The 22,316-nt window shown below is 47.7% G+C and overlaps 1 protein-coding gene across 4 annotated transcripts in view; it reads left to right on the top strand.

The window, feature by feature from the left end:
- Positions 1–22,316, top strand: part of PIP5K1A (phosphatidylinositol-4-phosphate 5-kinase type 1 alpha) — a 46,020-nt gene that overhangs the window by 8,828 nt on the left and 14,876 nt on the right. For all 4 annotated transcript variants that reach the window (XM_029580469.1, XM_029580467.1, XM_029580468.1 and 1 more), the window contains 10 exons: positions 1,190–1,224; positions 8,510–8,602; positions 8,993–9,123; positions 9,452–9,569; positions 10,055–10,207; positions 10,823–11,122; positions 11,534–11,739; positions 13,204–13,287; positions 13,645–13,693; positions 21,693–21,777. In XM_029580469.1, the coding sequence (XP_029436329.1) occupies positions 1,190–1,224; positions 8,510–8,602; positions 8,993–9,123; positions 9,452–9,569; positions 10,055–10,207; positions 10,823–11,122; positions 11,534–11,739; positions 13,204–13,287; positions 13,645–13,693; positions 21,693–21,777 (1,254 nt within the window). The remainder of the gene's footprint in view (positions 1–1,189; positions 1,225–8,509; positions 8,603–8,992; positions 9,124–9,451; positions 9,570–10,054; positions 10,208–10,822; positions 11,123–11,533; positions 11,740–13,203; positions 13,288–13,644; positions 13,694–21,692; positions 21,778–22,316) is intronic.

The following is a 22,316-nucleotide window of genomic DNA, read 5'->3' as shown; positions in this document are numbered from 1 at the left end:
AACAGCCCTTCATTTTCAGCTTCCATAGTTCCTAAAGCCTTTCTTGTTTATTTCAAAACTTAGAATCCAGGGGAAGATCCTGGTTCTTGCTGCTCGCTTTTGAACTAACTGGTTTGTCCACAGTTAGAGGCTGGGGTTGAAATGGTTCAGCCCTTTGAGTGGTGACTGCCTCCTCTGTGTAATGTCTGTAGCATAATTTGCAGGTTTGTTTCATGTGTGTGTCGATGTGCACCATTGCATGACACCGTTTGAGGAAGCAGGTAAGACTTGCCTGTTGCTTAGTAGGTGTTGCATTGTAACGGGAGTTTTGACGGCAGCACTAACCTGGTTCTGTCGCAGAGTTGTACAGTTACTGAGCAGCTGTAACTAGAAGTGAGAAATGCTTATTTATTAGAGATGTGAATCGGAACCAGAATCGGTTCGGATTTCAGTTCCGATTCACATCTCTATTATTTATTGACTGCATGTGGTGTGCTTGTCAACACAGTAGAGTGCATTCAGCAGAGCAGTGCAAGTGACTGGGACGCTCTGTATCAATGCTGCACGGTGAGACAAAGGTGGGATTAAGAGCTGGGTTTGAAGCCTTCACAAATATACAGTCCTGTGATAAACTAAATCTGTAGAGTGAAGATGGGTATATTCTGTGATGGAGCACATATGGCTGGGGAGTCTGTAATGGAATTACTTCTGACTACTCTGGCTGAGGATGTTTTTAGAGGTTGGGCCTTTAGGGGATTCTCACACAGACACCCGTCACATGATTGTAACTACTGTGAGAATAAGTGAGATGTGTGTGTATTATCTGATTTTACTTATTCCCTGTCCTTCTTATTGCTTAAAGACCTGGAACCATGATGTACTAAGTCAGAGCGTGTGTCTGAGTATTTGTGTGGGGGAATTAGCTCCCGGGTATAATCCCAGTAACTGTGTGTGTAAGCCCCTGAGGGAGTCCTGTGGGCATGCAGGTAACTCACATGAGTACCCAGTCTGAACCCAGAACAGAGTTGCAGTCTGTGCAGAGGTGATATTGCTTTGGATCCCTGTGGAGCTAGGGGGGACAGCAAGGTGACCTGGAGTCTGACTGGGGAATTGCGCACATACACTGGGTGTGCTTCTGCTCTCATGTGCCATCTTGCAGGGGATTGTCTCTCCTTCCCGCTAACTTTCTCTCTGATGCTCGTCTTGACAGGAGCTGCCACTTTCAAGAGGACACTCCCCTCCGAGGTAGGTCACAGATGTAAAGCAAGTGCATTTTGTGGTGTATTTATTTGTTTTCCGTTTGGATTTTATTTTACCTGGGAATTTCAACAAATCAATGGAAAAATTACTGTTATAACACACAGGAGAAAAATCAATGGAAAAGTCCCTTTTCCACACATTTTTGTTTTAACATTGAAATTCCCAGGCAAAAAAACGAAGGGCCCTGTTTATAATGCATACACAATGCAAGAAAATATTGTTTGTAACTCCACTCACATAATTTCAAAAGCAAAGAGATAAGAAAAAAAATAGTAAGGAAATATACACCAATGGCAAAGACTTTCCAGATTCTGTGCTCTTCTCAGTAATGTTAATCTTTATCACCATACTGTCTTAACTCCATGACATGTGCCTTGTGTAGATGTGTAGTTTTTTTGTTTATGTTGGAAACTATAAATAAAGTTATTAAAAAAAAAAAAATTAGTCCAGTCCCCCTTCCAAATCCAGTCCACAAGTGCAATTTGGAATTTGGATGCCCCTGGGTCTCTCCCTGTATCCATTAGCGAGGCTGAAGCTGCATGGGCCACTGAAAATATTATGGGCAGAGAAAGGTGCCTTGTTTCCATTGGGAGTAGGCATTGTGCTATTTGGAAAAACAAAATTCCCTGTATGTACCCAGATCCTGGGTTTTGCTTCCCTTCCAGCAGATGGAGACAGAGAATGTTCCGCAGACACTACCTCTTAACCCAGTGTGTCACCTGCAGATCCTCAGTATTGCTCTGTCTCCAGCAAATGCAGGAGGTGCAAAAACCTGTAGACCTGTACCTAAGGAGGAAAAAAACCCCCAAACCGATAAAATATAGAATGGAAGGAATTCCCTCCCGGGAAGTTGGCAGGTCCTGGTGGGACCATCCCTCCTGGTTTTCAGAGGAGGACGAGCTCTCTGTTCCACACCGGGACTGAAAGCTTGTGGTCCACTTCCCTCTCCTTAGGAGACTTGGGAGAAGCCTCTGCCACCCTTCAGATTGGTTTTCTGTCTGTCTGTTTTTTAAAGTTTAAAAAAAAAAAAAAAAAAAAGGGCAGGGAGCGTTTTCTCTTTGTTTGTGATCCCTGTTGGTGGCAGAAGGGCTCCAGTCAAGTGGCAAGCACCCGTTGTGGCTCCCAGCGTGCTCTTCTTGTCCGGCGTGTGCTGCACGGTTAGAGTCTGGCCGGGCCATGCCGCGTGGCTGCTGATGTGCCACATGTGGAGAGAGTGCCGCGCGCCTTTCTAGAGCCAGCCGCTGTCACCGATGCCGCTCTGGTGGGGAGGGAACATTCAGGGGGACTGCGACGGCATCTTCTTCTCAGCGCAGGTCTGGTGGGCCTAGAGCTGTGACGCGGGAGGCCGTTGATCCGTTCCCGCTCGGTATGGGAACAGCGGCCATCTTGAAACCTTCACGGCGAATGCACAAGCTGCAGCAGGGGGAGGGGATCTCCTGCCTGCACTTTCTTCTGCTGACTTTTCCACAGAGAAGGCCCGGAGGCCCCTGGGGGCCAGTCGGAGGAGGAGCAAGAACCTCTGAAGGTGGATTGGAAGGGTTCTTCCCCCTTTTTAGCTGGAATGTGTTCTGTTGCTGCACAAAGCCTTTTTGGCCCGCAAGACCACGGAACGACCCTTTCCCAAATGGAGGATGGCAGAACCTCCCCCCCCCAAGGAAAAAGTCCAGATTTTTGGAGGCTTTAGGGGCCACTAGGATTTGAAGGATCCTTGGTGCTTCTGGGACAGGGGCCACCGAGGAGGGTTCTGAGGAGGAGTCTGATTGTGAGTTGCCATCTGGGGATGGTTCTCCCAACTCTGATCCTTCTCGCTTAGCACAGGGTCCGGAAGAAGATGTTGGAAAGATCACAACGATGGAAGGCGACAATCCTAAGGTGGTTCGCTTGTTTCAAAGGGAGAACTCTGGCCCCTGATCCCGCCGGTCCTGGCAGAATTAGGAATAACCATTCCGCAGAAGCAGGCTGACCTGGAGGAAGTGGATCCGGTATTGACCGGCTTGAGGGGTCCAGCCAAGACTTTCCCTTTTCACAGGTCGGTTAAAGAGCTGGTGGTCAGGGAGTGGGACACTCCAGAGATTGACCTTAAGGTTAGCAGGGCCATGGATAGGCTTTATCCTTTGCCTGAAGATACTCTGGAACTCTTGAGGGTGCCGAAGGTGGCTGCTTCGGTCTTGGTAGTTACGAAAAGGACCACCATTCCGGTAGCTGGCGCAACAGCTCTGAAGGATTTGCAGTACAGGAAGCTCGAGGTGCATCTTAAGATTTTCGAGGTGTCTGCTCTTGGCATCCATGTGGCTGTGTGCAGCAGCTTTATGTTCCGGGCTAGTTTGAGATGGGTACAGCAGTTATAAGGTAACAGGGATATGACACCCATGAGTCTAAACAGGCAGAGCAATTGGAGGCTGCGGTCATTTATGGGGCAGATGGTTTGTATGACCTCATTTGCACTTCTTCCAGGACTAAGATGTACAACTCAATCTTATCAACTATTCTGCAGTACTCGCACCATTTATTTAAGTTATTAATCAAAACATTTTTTGTCGTCTATTCTATATTTTATATATTTTATTTCACAATTATTACTTAATATTAATTGATTTGCATTTTTTGTTCAATATTCTGTTGACTGTTTAATGTAAAGATACACGTTCCCTGTTCAATACTATGTTTATTGTTCAATGTAACGCCACTGGCGTCAGTTCAATACTATGTTTATTGTTCAATGTAACGCCCCGGCGACAGTTGTGTTATATGGAAACCGACTTGATTTGATATATATATATCAAGAAAGGCGGTATATAAAAACCCTAAATAAATAAATAAATAAATAAATGTCTGCGGTCTTGGCTAGGAGGCTTCTTTGGTTACAAAACTGGTCAGCAAACGTTTCATCAAAGATTCAGCTGGGAGCGTTGCCTTTTAAGGGCAAACTTCTGTAGGAGAAGACTTGGAGCAAATGATAAAGCATCTAGGAGATGATAAAGTGTACAAGCTAATGGAGGACAGGCCAAAAGAGTCCAAAGGATTTCTCCCTGTGCACTCTCGATTTTGGGGGCAATGGCATTTCCGTCAGAGCAGAGCTCCGGGTGTTGGCCAAAGGCAGACCTCGGGGAGGTCACAGTCCTGGAAACAGCCATTTTGTGGGCGCAGAGCGAACAGAGACGACTTCGGCCAAGGTAGTGGTGGAGCCAAGCCTGCGCAACGTGGCGAGGCCAGCCCACTCCTCTGTCCTAGTCATCGGGGGTCTGACTCATTTTTACTAGGAGTGGGTCAAAATCACATTGGACCAGTGGGTTCTAAGTGAGATAGGACAAGGCTACGCTTTAGAATTTGCTCAGCCGATCAGAAACCTGTTTATAGTATCTCCTTGTGCCTCGGTGGAGAAGAAGCTGATCATTCAGCAGACCATACGACGACTGTGAATGCTGGGAGCCATTGTACCCGTCCTCCAGGACGAAGAGGGGATGGGTGTTTATTCCATTTATTTTGTGGTGCGAAAAAAGGAAGGAACCTTTTGTCCAATTCTGTATTTAAAAAAGGTGAACATAGCTCTGTTTCCCATTTCTGGTTGGAGACTCTGCGGTCCGTCATAGCAGCGGTACGAAGCGGGGAGTTTTTTGCTTCCTTGGATCTGATGGAGGCATATCTGCACATAGGGATTCACATGAATCATCAGATGTACCTCTGGTTTATGAACCTGGGGAGGCATTTTCAATTTTGCACTCTCCCATTCAGTCTAGCATCAGCCCCGAGGACCTTCACCAAGGTGGTGGTGGCGGCGGCAGCTCTCAGAAAGGAGGGTATGCTGGTTCACCCATATCTGGACAACTGGCTCATCTGATGAAGTCAGAAGATCTTTGCAGATGAGCAGTAGAAGTGGTGTTGCACTGCCTGAGATCGTTGAGCTGGATAGTGAATCTATCCAAGAGCCAACTTTCTCCTTTGCAGGTTCTTGAGTTCTTGTGCCAGTGCTTCGATACCTGAGTGGGGAAAGTTTTTCTCACGGAGGAGAGGATTGTCAAGCTGCAGACTCAAGTTAGCAACCTGTTGGAGACCTGAGTGCCCAGGGTCTGGGATTATTTGCAGGTCCTGGGTTCCTTGGCCTCGACCTTGGAGCTGGTCCTGAAGGCGTTTGCTCATATGAGACCTTTACAGAAAGCATGGCTATCCCAGTGGGATCAGATTTCAGAGCAGTTTTATCTTCCACTACCAGTTACGGAGTCCGCCAGGTCTAGTCTTTCATGGTGGCTTGGCCAGGACCATTTGTGCCACGGGGTGGACCTTAAGGTGCCACAGTGGATGGTAGTGACTACTGACGTCAGTCTCTCCGGTTGGGGAGCTGTGTGTCAGTCCCAATCAGTACAAGGTCAATGATTGGTGGAGGAAGCAGCCTGGTCCATCAATCGCCTAGAGACTAGAGCAGTGCAGTTGGCTCTGCAAGAGTTTATTCCTGTTCTGCACAGCCATGCTGTCAATCCTGTCAGACAATGCGATGATGGTGGCCTACATCAACCGCCAGGGAGGTACCAAGAGTCGAGTGGTTGCTCTGGAAGTGGAGATGCTGACGTGCTGGGTGGAGCAGCATCTGGCCTTGATAGCGGCCCCGCAAATTGCAAGGTCTGACAATGTGCAAGCGGATTTACTCAGCCAGCAACATTTGGACCCAGGAGAATGGGAGCTTTCAGAGGAAGCAATGATCCTCATTTCTTGCAGATGGGGCATACTTCATATGGATCTGATGGCAACTCAGAGGAATGCCAAGGCACCATGCTGCTTCGGTTGTAGAAGAGAGCACGGAGAGGAAGGGATCAATGCCCTGGTTCTTCCTTGGCTGCACAACATTCTGATCTGTGTGTTTCCACCGTGGCCTCTGGTGAGCAAGGTTGTAAAGTGAATAGAGGTCTATCCAGGACAGATAATTCTCATGGCTCTGGAATGGCCACGAAAGCCTTGGTTTGCAGATTTGGTCAATATATCAGTGGATGGCCCATTGAGACTGGGCCATCTGCCAAATCTACTACGACATAGCCCCATAATTTCAGATCAAGTGGATCGCTTTTGTCTAGCAGCTTGGCCTTTGGAAGGAGGCAATTTAAAGAAGAAAGGATATCCTGAAGATATTGTTTGTACTCTGTTGCAAGCTCATAAGACTTCTATTTCCTTAGTGTATGTCCAGGTTTGGAGAGTCTTCGAGTCTTGATGTACGGAATAAGGGGTTGAGCGTTGATGGCGCAGATTCTGGTCTTTTTGCAGAGAGGCCTGTTGATAAGTTCCTTTAGCTCCCTGAGAGTGCAGGTGATGGCCCTGGGCTGCTTGCGGGGGCAAGGTTCATGGAACAACTCTGGCTGTGCATCTGTGTGTTGTGGTGTGTTTTTCTTCATGGGGCGAAGCATTTGAACTCTCTTGTTCGTAAGGTGTGCCCTTCTTAGAGCCTTAACTTGGTCCTCAAGGGCATGTGTGAGGCACCATTTGAGCCTCTTAAGAGGGCCACTATTAAAGATCTGACTTTGAAGGCGTTTTGTTTTTTTGTTTTTTTTGTGGCGATTTGTTCAGCCAGAAGGTGTCTGAACTTCAAGCCCTGTCATGTAGCGAACCCTTTTTGTGGATTTTTGATTCCGGAGTCTCTTTGAGGACGGTTCCATCTTTTCTGCTGAAAATAGTTTCAGCATTCCACTTAGTCAGTGGAGCTTCCAGCCTTTACAAATCTAAAGATTAATATGCCTCATGCAAAGGAATTAAAGAAGTCTGGATGTCAGAAAGGCTGGGGTATCTAGAAGTCACTAAAACAGTTTTAGATTGTCGGATCACCTTTTTGTGCTATGGAGTGGTTCGAAAAAGGGTCAGAAAGCATCAAAGGCCAGGACTGCATGTTGGTTGAAGGAAGCCATTGGTTCCACATACATCTGTCACGGTTGTCCTATCCTGGGGGAGTTAAGGGCTCATTCTACCCGCTCCCAGGTGGCCTCCTAGGCAGAGTGCCTATTAGTTTTGTCTTGAGAATTGCAGGGCAGCTGCTTGGCAGTCTTTACATACCTTTTGCCAGACACTACTGATTGGACGTCCACGCCCCGGACATCGGCAGTTTTGGTGAAAACTTTGGTACAGCCCAGGAGTCTGGACTGATCTGGGTATGTACAGGGAAAGGAAAATTGGTTCTTACCTGCTAATTTTCATCCCTGTAGTACCACGGATCCATCCAGAGTCCTTCCGAGAGGAGGTTTGGAAAGTCCGCTCAATCTGTCTTTCTATAATAATTCTGAAGAATGGCACATGTTTCTGATTAGTCCCTTACAATAAAAGTTCCAAATTTGGTTATAAATTTTCCTTTTCCCTCTGCTCATTCTGGGGAATATTATAGCATTGATTTATTTATTTTATGCTTGGGTACGTAAGTAATACTGAGGATCTGCAGATGGCACACTGGATTAAGAGGCAGTGTCTGCGACACTCTCTCTGTCTCCATCTGCTGGCAGGGAGGCAAAACCCAGGAGTCTGGACTGATCTGTGGTACTACAGGAACAAAAATTAGCAGGAAAGAACTAATTTTCCTTTACTGGTCATATTAATAGACCTGGCTTTAACAAAGGGAAGTCTTGCCTTAGCAGTCTAACATTTTTTTTAAGGTGTAAATGTGGAACAGGGCAAGCCGGTTGATGTGGTGTCTCTTATGAGATCTCAGAAATTTTTTGAGAAGTGATAGGAAGCAGTTTTGCAATGGTGGATTGGTTTCTGATTACAGCAGAGCTTCAGTGTATGCAGATTTCTCATGCATATTAATTGTGGGTATCCCAAAAGCCTGACTGGCTGGGGGGGGGGGTCACCAGGATGGGTCAGGGAAGCTCAGGGTTAAAAGATAGGATTTAATGATCAGATTTAACAATGGAGAGAAGTGAAGAGTGGAGTGAGTGCCCCAGGATCTGATGGCAGATGAGGATTGTGAGGTCCAGTTAACTTCCTAGTACAATGAGAATAGTTCTGTTACAGGTGGAATCCATCTTTTCCTTACCAGTTGTCAAACTTGATATGTACTTTAAAGAGCCTTGGGGCTGCTGAGAAATACAGCTTGCTTTTCAAGTCCTTAGTTGAAGCAATCTTGTGCGAGGTTGCAAGTTACAAATCTTCTGTACCAAAGTTCATAGTAGCTGCAGGTCAAGTTTAGACTGCTCAGCCACTCGCCCAGATTGTTGAAAGCCAGCAAGGCCGCTGGAAGCTGTGAAAGAGAAGCAGTTAGCTGCAATGCACACACTAAACCTCTTCTTTCCTCCCTCACCAGATGCCTGGTTCTTCCGGGCAGCCCACAGCTCAAACCATGAAGAGGATTGGCCACCGTGGAGTGGATCCCTCCGGGGAAACAACTTACAAAAAGGTGTGTGGTGCAGACTGGGTGGGCTGCGGTTCAGAGATTGGGGTAGGGCTGGCGAGCATGGCACGGGTTGTGGGGTGACAAGTGCCAGGATCCCTCCTGCTTAAGGATGTTCCGCGTTTGAAGTTTGGGGAAAGCGCCTGCTCCTTAGCTAGTTCCCCCCCCCCCCCCCCCTCCCCAGCATGCTGAACATAGCGTTAGCCGCTGTGCTGGTTGAGATCAGAAGCCCCAGGAGACAGCGCACTTCCTGAAGCACCAAAAAATGATTTAGAGCAAAATGGCAATTGGGATCGTGAGGATTTCAGCTCTCCCCTTGGGCAAAGTGCGGCTCATGGGGCAGGTGCTTCTTACCCATCTCTGCCTGTGCTTCAGCTCCCTGTCTTGTGTCCACAGACAACATCCTCTGCCCTGAAAGGTGCCATCCAGCTGGGCATCACTCACACCGTGGGAAGCCTGAGCACCAAACCTGAGAGGGATGTCCTCATGCAAGACTTCTACGTGGTGGAAAGCATTTTCTTTCCCAGGTAGGAATCTGGCTGTGCTTTCTCCTGCAAAAGAGACAGGAAGAGATCTGTGAACTGGGAGCAGAGCTGTGCAGGTCTGGAGACAGCGCTGGTGGAAGCGGATGCGAGAGGAGAGTTACAGATGTACCGGTTGAAAGCTGCAGTCTCTGCGAAGGAACATTTCCAGTCCCCCAGCCCCATGGAAATGCCACGCTTTACTGTAGGATGGGCTAATTGTCCTTTCCCCAGAGAGATTGTATCTGTTTGATAGATTAGAAATGTTGGCAAGGTTACTCTGGCTTCTTCTCATGCTGTGTACATGTGTGACACCTCTCTTCCTCCCCTGCAGTGAGGGAAGTAACCTGACTCCAGCCCATCACTACAACGATTTCCGGTTTAAGACGTACGCCCCTGTGGCCTTCCGCTACTTCCGTGAGCTCTTTGGCATTCGGCCGGATGACTACCTGGTGAGTTCTTTGGTGAAACTTTGCGACTCTTTATCTTGGCGTTAGATGGGGGGGAGGGGTGATGCTGCTGTTCCTGGCCAAAAAAGGGCTCGTCTTCCTGATGTCCATGGCTGAAAGGAGCGGGGAATGCACGTGTGGAACGTAGGCGGGAGTAGCTAGCATGTGTTTACGGTTCATGGTCTTCCTAGGGACTGTTACTGCACTGCATAGCGTCCCACATTTCCGTTTCACCACGTAAAATTCTAGAAGCATAAATGGCCTGCTGTGAGCCTCAGTAAAATCTGTTCAACACTTGGATCAAAATTCAGTTTCGTTTTCTCAAAATGTGGAGTGCGTGAGCCCCTCTCTCAGCGGTCCCCAGGGAAGCGGCCCGCAGGTAGCGAATGCATGCCGTCTCTTTCTTCGGCCACGGCTACAGACCTCTTCACCCTTTCTGCCCTGTTTCCCTGTCCATTTACATCCATCTCTTTTTCTCTTTGGTTCAGTACTCCCTGTGCAACGAGTCGCTCATCGAGCTCTCCAACTCCGGAGCCAGTGGCTCCATCTTCTATGTGTCCGGGGATGATGAGTTCATAATCAAAACTGTTCAGCACAAGGAGGCGGAGTTCTTGCAGAAGCTGCTGCCAGGGTACTACATGGTAAGGAGCTGCCACTTCTTGGGGGCACACAACAGGCCACCTGCAAAATTGGGCCCCCGTGTCCGGATGGGACCTGGGTCCCAGGGGAGAATTCCATGCCTTGCCCGGTAGATCGTTTTGGGACTGGATATATTTGTAATCTGGGAGAAGATTTTTGACTTACGAAACTTCCCAGAATCCCCTCCTTCCCGCTGTGGATGCCAGACGATTGGTGAGTAAGCACTGGCAGCGCACGCTGTGCTGCCCTTCCTGTCTCTCACTGCTAGCATGGAACGTGATTTTTTTTTTTCCCAGCAAGCCCGACAGCCGTGCTGGGGAGTCACTTGGTGCATTCTAGGGCTGGCCCAGATGCAGGGGAAATGGAAGATCAGAGCACGTGTGATTACTCCAGGCGCGGGCAGGAGGGGGTTTGGGCTCATCAGGCCCACGTGTTTGGAATTAGAATCCATTGGCTCTGCAGTTTCCGGCTTCTGGATTTGTGCACCTGTACACAGTACGAGTCATGGGGTTCCCCGAGGGTGAAGGGGTGTGGAAGGCTGCCAGAGGAAGGTTTGTTTTTTTCCTCATTTCAATTTTAACCTGTTGTGTGTGGGGATTTTTTGGGTTTTTTTCCAGAACTTGAACCAGAATCCACGCACGCTGCTGCCCAAGTTCTATGGTCTATACTGTGTGCAGGCCGGTGGCAAGAACATAAGGATCGTGGTAATGAACAACCTCCTCCCTCGCGCCGTGAAGATGCACCTGAAGTATGACCTGAAGGGCTCCACCTACAAGCGCCGGGCATCCCCGAAGGAGCGCGAGAAGAGCTTCCCCACCTACAAAGACCTGGACTTCATGCAGGATATCCAGGATGGGCTCTTCTTAGACCCAGACATGTACAGCGCCCTCTGCAAAACCATCCAGAGGGACTGTCTGGTAAGAGTTTTTCGTGCAGGCTCCCTCAGCCTGTCCCCTGAGAAGGAAGGATTCTGCCATGCTTGTCCTAGCTTTCCCTTCAGGGCTTGCGCTGTAGATCTCACCTTATGCAGCTGCCACAGCTTCTCTGCTGTAGGGTGTGTGCTTTGATATTTATCCACTCCCCCTCCCCCATGCTTGAGCTAATCTAGGGTACCAGTTTTTCTGTAGGCAGTGACTCAAGGCCTCCTTCCCAAAAAATGTATATAGACAGTGACTTGTGGGCATGTGATCTTGAGCCCTGATCTACCCATGAAACGAGAGAGAGCTGGCTTGCCCGTGCTGTAGTGCTCCTGTCTTTTTTTTTCCCTTGATGTGAAGATTTTTCTTACACCGATGGGTAATCAGCAGGGTTTTCTTTCTTTTGTCCAGGTCTTGCAGAGTTTTAAAATCATGGACTATAGCTTGCTGGTGGGCATTCATAACCTGGACCAGGCGCTGAAGGAGCGGGCGGCAGCGGATGGGGAGGTCCTTACGGACACGCGGAGGCCAGCAGGCCAAAAGGCTCTCTACTCCACAGCGATGGAGTCCATCCAAGGAGAGGCACGGCATGGAGGTCCCATAGAGACTGACGACCAGTGCGTTCACCTTCCTTTCTTGTACCGATTCCTGTTCCAAGTTGTATGGTCTCAAATAGGCTTCCAGTGCAACCAACAGGGTGCGCTACTGTTGGATAAAGCTGGCCCTCTGATTGCACATGACTTTTTTTTATTGACATAGTAACATGGTATATGCTGGTAGATTTAAGACCAGATTTGTCTGCACAGTTGAGATCCTTCTATGGATAGATGAGCATATGCCTTTCCATATGCAACCCAACACCAATTCTTCTCTCCCATGTCCGTCCTAAATATGCCCCAAATCTTACAGTGCTGGCCTTCATGGCCTCTGCTGGGAGGCCTTGTCATTTTCAGCTTTGATTCTTAACAAGAGCGATACTTAACCCAACACCCAGGCCACCTCCTCTGACCATTATGCCTTATCAAGCTTTTAATTCCCAGAGCCACCAAGCTTCATGAGGCTGCTGGGTAATGATGCAGCCTCCCCGGGCCTACTGAAAGTTTTTGGATTTTAACCATAAGCCCTCCATGCAGTCCACTCCAGCCTTCTTGGAGACCTAAAGCAATTATTCTGCTGGTATCCAGGGAAGCTCTGGCTTAGGATCACAGAACTTTAAAATCAGATCTTAAAAATAAAGGGGCCGATGCAGAATATCAGCGGGGAAAACAGGCGCTCGGTGTTTGAGTGCCCGCCTTCTTAACGCGCGCCCAGCCACCGCTCCCGGGCCCGAGATTGACTATTTAAATGAGGGGTTGAGCTACCAAGGAGGCGCTAGGGAGAAATGTCCACCCCTAGTGCCGCCTTGGCAGCGGGCGCCCAGGAGAGGTGGCCGTACACAGTTTAGGGAAACGGACTATTGTAAAATTGAGCGTCCCTTTTCCTAACCTGACCGCCGGTGCACACTTTTTTTTTTTTTAACCTTTTGGTTCCTATGACTTAATATCGTGCTTTTTTGGGCTGCTTGGAAATTAACGCCTGTTTTGGGAAGACGTTAATTTCTGAGTGTAAAGATGTGCGGGTCAGGCATACTTTTTTTTGGATCCGGGGGACAATAGCTAATAGCCCTCATCAACGTGCATTTGCATGTGATGAGCGCCATTAGTTTCGCGGGGGGGGGTTGGACGTGCGTTTTGGGCATTAATTGTCTTAGAGATTGCAACTTAAGGTGTGAACCAGGAAAGAGGGAGAAGGATTTCTCCTTTTTAAACAGTTTTAATGAGTAGCAAGCGTTTAACCCAGCTTGCAACTTCAACAAAAATACCTGGGTCGCTGCTGTAAAGGACATTTCCATTTGAGTGGCTGAAATGGAGGTCTTTGTTGTTCCTTTTACATGCAGGCCAGCTGTTTCTGGCTTGCTGTTTTATTGACCTGCCAGTAAGTTTATGGTGGTGTCAGTGCCAGGCAGATGGAGGGAATCCACATATCCGTCTCGTGTAACTTGAGTAGACAGGCCGTCTTAGCTCTCTGCTTCTCCTCTCTAGGATGGGCGGGATCCCAGCACGCAATGCCAAGGGGGAAAGGCTGCTACTCTACGTTGGCATTATCGATGTGTTGCAGGCGTACAGGTGAGTGAGAGGTGCCGGAGAAAGGGGCCTAACTACTGTATAGTCGACAGCATTTCACCAAAGCATGCCAGGCACGCAGTAGATGGTGTTATCAATTTTTTGCTTTTAACTCCGTGCCTGAAAACGTTCACTCAGCTGATGCACGTCTGAACTTTGCACCTTCTACATTTATCACCTCCTGAACTTGCTTCTAAGGCTATGCTGGTTTTTTTTTTTTTAATAATCTCGTGCTTTCTTATTTTACTGTACCTGATCCCACTGAGTTATAGTATTGGGAAGGAGGCACAGAAGATGGGCATGCTCTAGTCTCTCTCCCCCCTTTATTTAAGCTTGTTTTTCTCTCCCTTTGCTCGACAGATTTATTAAGAAGTTGGAGCACTCCTGGAAGGCGCTGGTACATGATGGGGTGAGTAAAACTGCAGGTGCTCAGCTTTTCCCTCTCTGACTTGGCTAAAGACATTACGACCCTGGAATCGCGGGTACGTGGGGTGCACAGCGGGTGTTAGCAGTTCCCGTACTGGGGATTAGATGGATGTCTCAGCGGGGCCTGCTCACGGGTGATAGTTACCCTGAGCCTTTTGCTCTACCAAGGGCTGTAAATGAAGGTTTGATTAAACACAGCCCATCCAGGCTGCCCTTCCACATCTCTCCAAGGTCCCCTGTGCTTTCGCCATATTCGCTTGAATTTCCTGCATCCTCCAAAGTTCAGGGCTGGATACATCACAACACACACAATATAAAAAGAACATCAAGTACAATTATAAAAATTCCCGTACTGCCCTTGCTGTCTCCATGGATCCACCACCCTCTCTGGAAATATTTCTTGCGTTACCCCCGAGTTTTTCCCAGAGCTTCCTTTCCATTGAAAGGGGCTGCCTTCTGTGCACTTATTCCTTTTGAGTATTTAAAGCTCACCTTTCCCGCCAGGGAAAACATGTTTAGATCTTTGTCTGTCCCCATGTGCTTTATGATGACGACCACTGACCGTGTTAGTAGCCACCCTCTGGACCACATCCATCTGGTTTATATCCCTTTGAAGGTTCGGTCTCTCCAAATTGTACACAGTATTCCAAGGGGTAGTCCCTCTTCCTATACACCCAAGCAGCCTTCTAGCTTCAACTCGTCGGATACAATCCCCAGATCCCACTTTACTTTTGTGTGCTGAAGACCCTCACCCCCTGTACTGTATTGCTCCCTTGGATTTTTGCATGACCCTGCATTATTTTTTAGCGGTAAACTTCACTGCCAGACTTTCCCTGTACGTACCCAGATCAGACCAGACTCCTGGGTTTTGCCTCCCTTCCAGCAGATGGAGACAGAGAGAGTTTTACTGACACTGCCATATAACCTGGTGCACCACCTGCAGTCCCTCAGTATTTCTGTCTCCAGCAGATGGTAGAGGTGTAATCCCTACAGTCTGGGGAGGGAGGGAAACAAAAAAAAACAGGGATAAGAGAATTTCAAATTTGTCACTTTATCCTCCCTAGTGGAGCTATCCCTCCTGGTGGTTAGGAGAACAAGCAGGGGGTTGGAGACCCTGGTTTAGTTCAATCTGTCGCCACCCAGGGGGTGTTCAGCTGATAGAGCCGGTTTCCTCCCCTCTGGGAAAACAAATTAGAGTCCAGCAGCCCTTCTGTCAGGGAAGTGCTTTATTTCCTTGCCTTTTCTTCTGGCTCAGTAAAGTTAAAAAAAAAAAAAAAAAAGTTCGAGCAGTGGAGTGCCGACATTGTTAGCAGCCGGGTAGGCTGCAGTGAGCCTTGACAGGCCTGCATGGAGGTTTCCTGGTGGCGGTGTTACTCCGTCGCACGGCATAGCTGATTTTTGCCACGTGGTCTGTCCTGGTGGCGGTCGGCAGTAGCGATACGCACACACAATGGTCGCACGCTGGACTGTGCTCCCACTGCCTCTCCGGGGGAGAGGGCGGGTCAGGGCTGTCAGAGGCTGTGTCGGTCCGGAAGACTAGATCGAAAGCTGGTGCAGGAGCGCCTGGCAAATCAGCACCCCCTCCCCTGCCGGGTGCGGGAAAGGTGGCCATGTTGTCTGGGGCTGACGGCCCATCGGGACTGTTTTGGGGGGGGGGGTATGACTAACTTTTCCCCTCCCCGCTATTGCTAGTGGGCCAGGGTGTTATCCACCGCAGAGACCCCGATTCTGACAGGAAGGGGATCCTTTCAGAGTCGAGTTGGAGGAGTCTGCTCTTTTCTCCTCAGGGTGCGTCCTGCTTTTACATTGAGCATATTTGGCATGAAAGGCGGCTAGGAAGCAGGAGGACCATGCTCAGAGGCCTGGTGCGCCACAGCCGGCTAAAACGCTAGCAAGTTCTGGGGGTCTGGTTCCATGAGAGGTGCCCGGGGTCCTCTGGATGAGGACAGTGGTGGGCAGTCCGGATATTGACTCTGAGTCAGATGGAGCTTCACAGGTTCCTGCCTTTTTGGATTCTCCTGAGCTCGGCAAAGATCCGACTGTACTCGACCAATAACCCAGATGCTCCGGATAAGAGGAATCTAATTGAGAGGGAGTGGATCCAGTCATGGATGGCCTAGGGATCCAGCGAAAGCCTTCTCTTTTCACAGGTCTGTGAGGAAGCTGGTGGTCAGGGAATGGGTTACTCCTGAAAAAAGGCCTCAAGTTAGGTCTGGCGATGACAAAGTTATATCAATTGCTGGAGGACACGCTTGAGTTGTTGCCGATTCACGAAATGGACACATTGTTTTCTACGGTTTTCTACGGTCACCAAGAAGACCCCCATACCTGTTTCATGGTTCAGTGGCGCTGAAGGTCATGCAAGATAACAATTTTGAGATTTATCTCGAGAGGATGTTTGCGGTATCCACGCTTGGCATTCAGGTTGCTGTGTGCAGTAGCTTCAGGCAGAGAGCTAGTTTGCTCTGGGTTCAGCAATTACAGGCTAGAAGGCTGCTTTCTTCATCTGAGGCCAAACAGGCAGACTGCTGGAGGCAGCCGCAGCTTATGCAGCTGATGCTCTGTATGACTAAAGGGCATAGGCTGCCAGTGGACAAGCCCAGAGGAAATGGTTCCTTTGCAGGGCAGTCCTGGTTTTGGTCGTAGGCCTTCAGCGGGAGCTCAGGGGCAAGGCACTGGGAGGCAGCAGTCCTGGAACCAGCCCTTTCAAGGGGGCAGAAAATCTGACAAGAGAAGGTCTCGGCCAAGACTCTGGTGGAGCCAATTGCTCCCAATGAAGTGAGCTCAGTCCACTCCTCTTTTTCTCTGATTGAAAGGCTCTGGCTCTATTTTTCGGGGAGTGGACGAAGACCACATCAGCCTGGTGGGTTCTCAAAGTGGTAAAAGATGGTTATGCATTAGAATTCTATCATCCACTGCGGGACTTTGTTTAAGGTTTCTCCTTGTGCTCCGTTCGGCAAGAAGAAGGTGATTCAGGAAGCCATGGACCGGTTGCAAGCTCTGGGAGCCATAGTTCCCGTTCTGTATCGGGACAGGAAGGTATTCCATATATTTTGTGCGTCAAAACAAGGGAGGGATCTTTCCATCCAATTTTGATCTAAAGAAAAAAAAGGTGAATGTGGCTCTTGAGGTTCCTGTTTTTGAATAGAAACTGGATGACTGGCTCATTTGGGCAAAGTCGTGGGTCCACTGCAGATAAGTGGTAGATCTGGTGCTGCAGCGCTTGCAATCACTTGGCTGGATTGTGGATTGGTCCAAGAGTCGGTGGAGTGCACTGTTAACAGGCATTTGAACGCACGTTTTCGACACGCTAGCTTTACCCCTTATTCAGTAAGGATCCGCAGTGTTTATCCCACGCCCCTTTGAATAAACACTGCGGATCTATAAAGCCTAGAGGGTGTGAATGAAGTGAAGAGGCATGGGGGTGGCTTGCGGGAATGACGGCTACTACCTGGTGATTAATACCCTTATTCAACAACATACACACGGTTAATGCGACTCCAACATTGCTCTATGCTTCAACGGTAAGAGGAAATGTGGGGAAAAAAGGATTTGCCATTCACAAATAAGCGGGGAAGTAGCTTGCTGCTTGTCCTATTTCAAGTGTTAGAATTTCTGGGAGCACGCTTCGATAGCAAGCTGGGGAAGGTTTTTTTTTCTTACAGAGGAGTGCATCGTCAAGTTGCAATTGCAAGTTCACAGATTGCTGGAGAGCCAGGTGCCCAGGGTCTGGGATTACCTACAGGTTCTCAGCTCCATGCTGTCCACGTTGGAACTCCTGCCTTGAGCATTTGCTCATATGAGACCTTTACAGGTGGCGGTTTTCTTTCCCAGTGGGATCTGTTGTTGGAGCAGTTTCAGTTTCCGCTGCCGCTTACGGAGTTAGTCAGATCCAGTCTCTTGTGGTGGCTTGGTTGGGACCCCTTGCATCAAGGGGTAGACTTGGACATTCTGGAGTGGTCAATGGTTACCACCGATGCCAGCCTCTCTAGTTGGGGAACTGTCTGCCAAGATCATTTGGGGCAAGGCCAGTGATTGGCAGAAGAAGCATCATGGTTTATCAGTTGCTTAGAGACAAGAGCAGTGCGGTTGGCGCTGAGTGCATTCCTTCTTCTCTTGCGTGGCCATCCAGTCAGAATCTTATCTGAAAATGTGATGACAGTGGCTTATATCATCCGGCAGAGTGGTATCAAGAATCGAGTGATGGCTCAGGAAGCTCGGGAGCTAATCCACTGAGCGGAGCAGTATCTGGCATTGATGGCGGCTTCTCACGTTGCCAGGCCCGACATTGTGCAAGCAGGATTTCTCAGCCATCAACAGCTGGATCCTGGAGAGTGGGAGCTCAGAGGAAGCAATGACTGTCATTTGTTGCAGGTGGAGCAAGCCCCCACATGGATTTAACGGCAACTCAGCAAAGTGCCAAGGCACCCCCACTTCTTCGGTTGCAGAAGAGAGATCGGAGCAGAGGGAGTAGACGCCTTGGTTCTTCCTTGGCTGCGGGACATTCTGCTGTATGTCCGCTGTGGCCGCTGGTGGCAGGATTTTGCAGCGGGTGGAGCTTCACCTGGGAGACGTGATTCTAATGGCTCCGGAGTGACCTCAGAGACCTTGGTTTGCAGATCTGCTCAGTCTAGCACTGGACGGCCAGTTGAGTCTCGCTTATCTGCCAAATCTACTATCCTGGCTTTGGTACAGGTCAATACTGAGGGACTGCGGGTTGCACACTAGGTTATATGGCACTGTCAGTAAAACTTTCTCTGTCTCCATCTGCTGGCAGGGAGGCAAAATCCAGGAGTCTGGACTGATCTGTGGTACTACAGGAATGAAAATTAGCAGGTAAGAACCAGTTTTCCTGTAGATTCTAGACCATGCCTTAAGCTTTACTAGATTCCTCATGTTTTCCATACTTTCTAGGGATAGCCCCTCTGCAATATTGCTCCTGAAAATGTTGAACCAAACTGAACCGAGAACTGATCCTTGAGGCACACCATTGATAACCTTCATTTCCTACAATACCCTGTGTCACTTGGTATGGCTCCTACAGTCAGTCACTGTAGGAGCCATACCAAGGGCCCGCAATTTATTTATAAGTCTCCTATGCAGAACCGTATCGAAAGCCTTACTGAAATCCAAGTACAGTACATCTAACGCTCTCCCTTGATCCAACTCTCAGGTCTCACCAGTCAAAGAAATTGATCAGATTCATGACAAACTGCACTATCTTCTGTTTTAGCATTGATTCCATTAATTTGCTCACCACAGAGGTCAGACTAACTGGCCTATAGTTCCCAGCCTCCTTGCAACCCTGCCTGTCTGACTCCCGACTACAGGGGTATTGAATGGTCAGCCAGGAGAGCTGCCAGAACTTTTCTGTTCTCTTAAAAACCTTTGGATATCCTACCTATCCCCATTTCTAGGCCGGAAACAATAAAATCTATGTAAAATTCCATAAACAATATAAAAATTATAAAAGACACAAAATCAACATGAAACTACATACCTCATAAATATGAATAGCGTTGAAACCGGAAGAAAATAAAACCAACCAAAGAGGGCAGAACGTGGCCTTTGTATATCAGCCTGACCTTTACACGAACTCCAAAAATGATAAAACCTGTCGACGAATCCTCCGTCGAGGCTAACCAAGAGCAGCCCGCAATAATGGACTGCAAATCAAATCTTAGGTATGCAGGAACTGTATGAGTAAATAGAGATCTGGAACATCTAAGAGAAGCTGAGTAGTCAGGAGAGCAAAGACAGAAATGGAAGGAAAAACACAGTGAAACGGGGGGGAGGGGGAAGGGGAGAACAAGACCTTTTATTTCAGGTACATTTTGTGACAGGGCAAAGATGGGACTGCAGAACTCGAAAGTTGCAGTGGGGGGGAATCTGCAGAGACTGGTGAGGAGAAAGTGGACTTACTTAACTATTTCTCTTCAGTGCTTAGTGAGAAAGGGCTTGAAGTAGGAGGCACAGAAAACTGCGCAAACAGGAATTGGAAGTGAGGTAAACCTCAGTTGATTTACGGAAGACTGTACTCGTGAGGAGCTTAACTAGAATTTAAAGTAGACGAAGCAATGGGAGCGACGGAGACATCCATCTTTTAAATAATAAAGAAATAAAATATTGCTGCTTGCTCCCTCTTTCTGTGATCTCTTGTAGTTTGTTTATTATTTATTTATGTGTGTACTCCACTTATTACCAGCTCCTGGTCTAAGCAGATTTCAAAAGGAAACATCAACAATATCTGACGACACACATTGCTAACCTTTTCTCTCTCACCTTTTCAGTTGCTTCTTTAGAAAACCCTTACATTTCTAACACAAAGATTACTTGCCCTAAAAACTGCGTCTCTTAATTTTGCCTGCTGCTCTTCTATTTCCCATAGCGTATCCCATCCTGTTCATGATAACCCCCATCTTAACAAAAGTTAGTTTTCCTGAAATTCAGGACCCTTGTCTCAGCTTGGTATCTCTCCCTGATGTCTCAGATCTTGGCACTCTGCAGACAGCACATCTCTCAAAACATGTCTGGTTGGTAGATGGATGCCTCCATGCCCCTCGGAAACCACTACCCTCCTGCTCCTTCGGTACAGTGGTTGTTGAGCCTGCAGCTTTGGTGTTTAAATATATATATACATATTATATACTGGTTCCTCAGCTCAAGAAAAAGTGGAGTTGGGTGTATGGTCTAGTAGTTGTGGTAATTGGAATCCAGCTGTTATCTTGTGGTCAACTATTACTTCCCCTGTGGTTGAGTTTTCCATCTTTGAAGCTTCAATAAGCATTTTATGAATTGTAGTTTTCATTTTCCTGTATGTTTCTCAACATAGACACACCTTTTCTCTCCTGAAGGAGCTGATCTGCAGACATCTTTTTTTTTTCATTTGAACTTGTCCTCACTGTGGATCAGGATATCCATCTGGACAGTGTCAGAAGTAGTAACAGTGGCAACAGCTTTGAAAAAAAAATGTTTCCTGGCCATCTTTATTTTATTTATTTTTCAGCTGTTAGGAGCTTGTGATTCACCTACGTGTAAAATCAGCTAGCCTCTCTTTCCTGTGGAACCTCTTCCACGTCCACACCCAGGAATCCTGTTGTAGTCCTGTTTGCTTGTCACTTGTTGCTTTTAAGCATGAAGTAGTTTATCTTATTCTTGCAATTTACACTACGGGTTTACGTATCAGTGAGATGTACAGTTTACCCTTTGTGGAATCTTGTTGCTTAGGGTATAAAAGTAAACCTGACCAACTAGAAATAATTGCCACAAAAATCTAATAAGAATCAAGATCCCCTGAAATTGACTTAATTATCATTCTGTTTGCAGGTGACCAAATCTTGACCCAAGTTTAACTCTTCTTTTCCTAGTACTAAGCAGTACTTTCTCCAACCAATGACGAGTAGTTCTGCCGTATCCATTTGCCAACAATTTATGATTGGCATGCAATATTTATTTATTTATTTAGTGCTTTTCTATACCGGCATTCAAGATAAAATCTCATCATGCCGGTTTACATTTTAACAGGGGGGTGAAAAAATAAACAAGAGAATATATTAACAAATTGTAGCAAGTGAAAAGAAAAAACTCTGCAGTTACAATACAACAGGGGAGATTCGAAACTGGGAGGAGGAAAGTCAAAAGGAAAATTAACATAGAGAGCAATTATTTACAAAGTTCTAGGATACAATCATACATTTTAGACATGGTAAATTTTGCATTTGTATGAGGCCACTAATTGTCTTATTATGCACAGTTATTTTACCCAAATGCCTAAATGGGAGGTTCTGCCTGTATAAATGACACAATGGAATGACTGATGGAACATCCCACCAAAAAAATGGCAAATTGTGATAAAACTGAGAATGGCGTCTAGCTGGATAAAAAGCAGCTTGTGTTTGGGGTTATCCCTTTCTCACTGTTTGACTAACAGTGCTCCCCCTGTTGGTCCTAACTCTTTCTTCTCATCCCCGTAATGTCTTCAGGACACGGTGTCCGTTCACAGACCTGGCTTCTACGCTGAGAGATTCCAGCGCTTCATGTGCCTCACAGTCTTCAAGAAAATACCCTGTAAGTAGCTCTGCCAACTGTAGAGATTGACAGGGAATTGCTAGGCCTGCACCGTGGGCACTGTGCCATATGGGGCCGTCCTTAAAGGCATGGCTGAGAAACATCAACCAGTCACAAGAGCAGTCGGAGGCAGGGATCACTGTAGTATGTTATGTGCGCAAAAGGTGCTTTTTACAGTGCTAGCCAGGCATCATGAGCAATCTGCAAAAGACAGGCACAGAAGAGAAGAACCTTTCTGACTGGCATTTCTGTGGGGCCTGTTACTCTGTGCTTTCCAGGCGGAGGCATCACCGCAGCCAGTGGTGGACGCTAATTACCAGACCACAGGGAGCGTGTCCAACAACTGATTTGGTTTTCCTATAAACAGTTTTTGGCCTCTCTTTAAGGTCCTTTTTCAGCAAATAATTGAAGGTGAATTTCCTTGGTAAAAAATGAAGTTACTCCGTTACTGGTGCACCCAGTACAACTAGAACTTTGTGGAGGGAAGGGGGGGGGGGGGGTTTGTCTCATTTACATACTGACACTTTCAGCCTGTATTG

The sequence above is a fragment of the Rhinatrema bivittatum genome, chromosome 16, assembly GCF_901001135.1.
Source record: "Rhinatrema bivittatum chromosome 16, aRhiBiv1.1, whole genome shotgun sequence".
Taxonomy (NCBI): domain Eukaryota; kingdom Metazoa; phylum Chordata; class Amphibia; order Gymnophiona; family Rhinatrematidae; genus Rhinatrema; species Rhinatrema bivittatum.
This window is presented reverse-complemented; position numbering and strand designations above follow the sequence as displayed.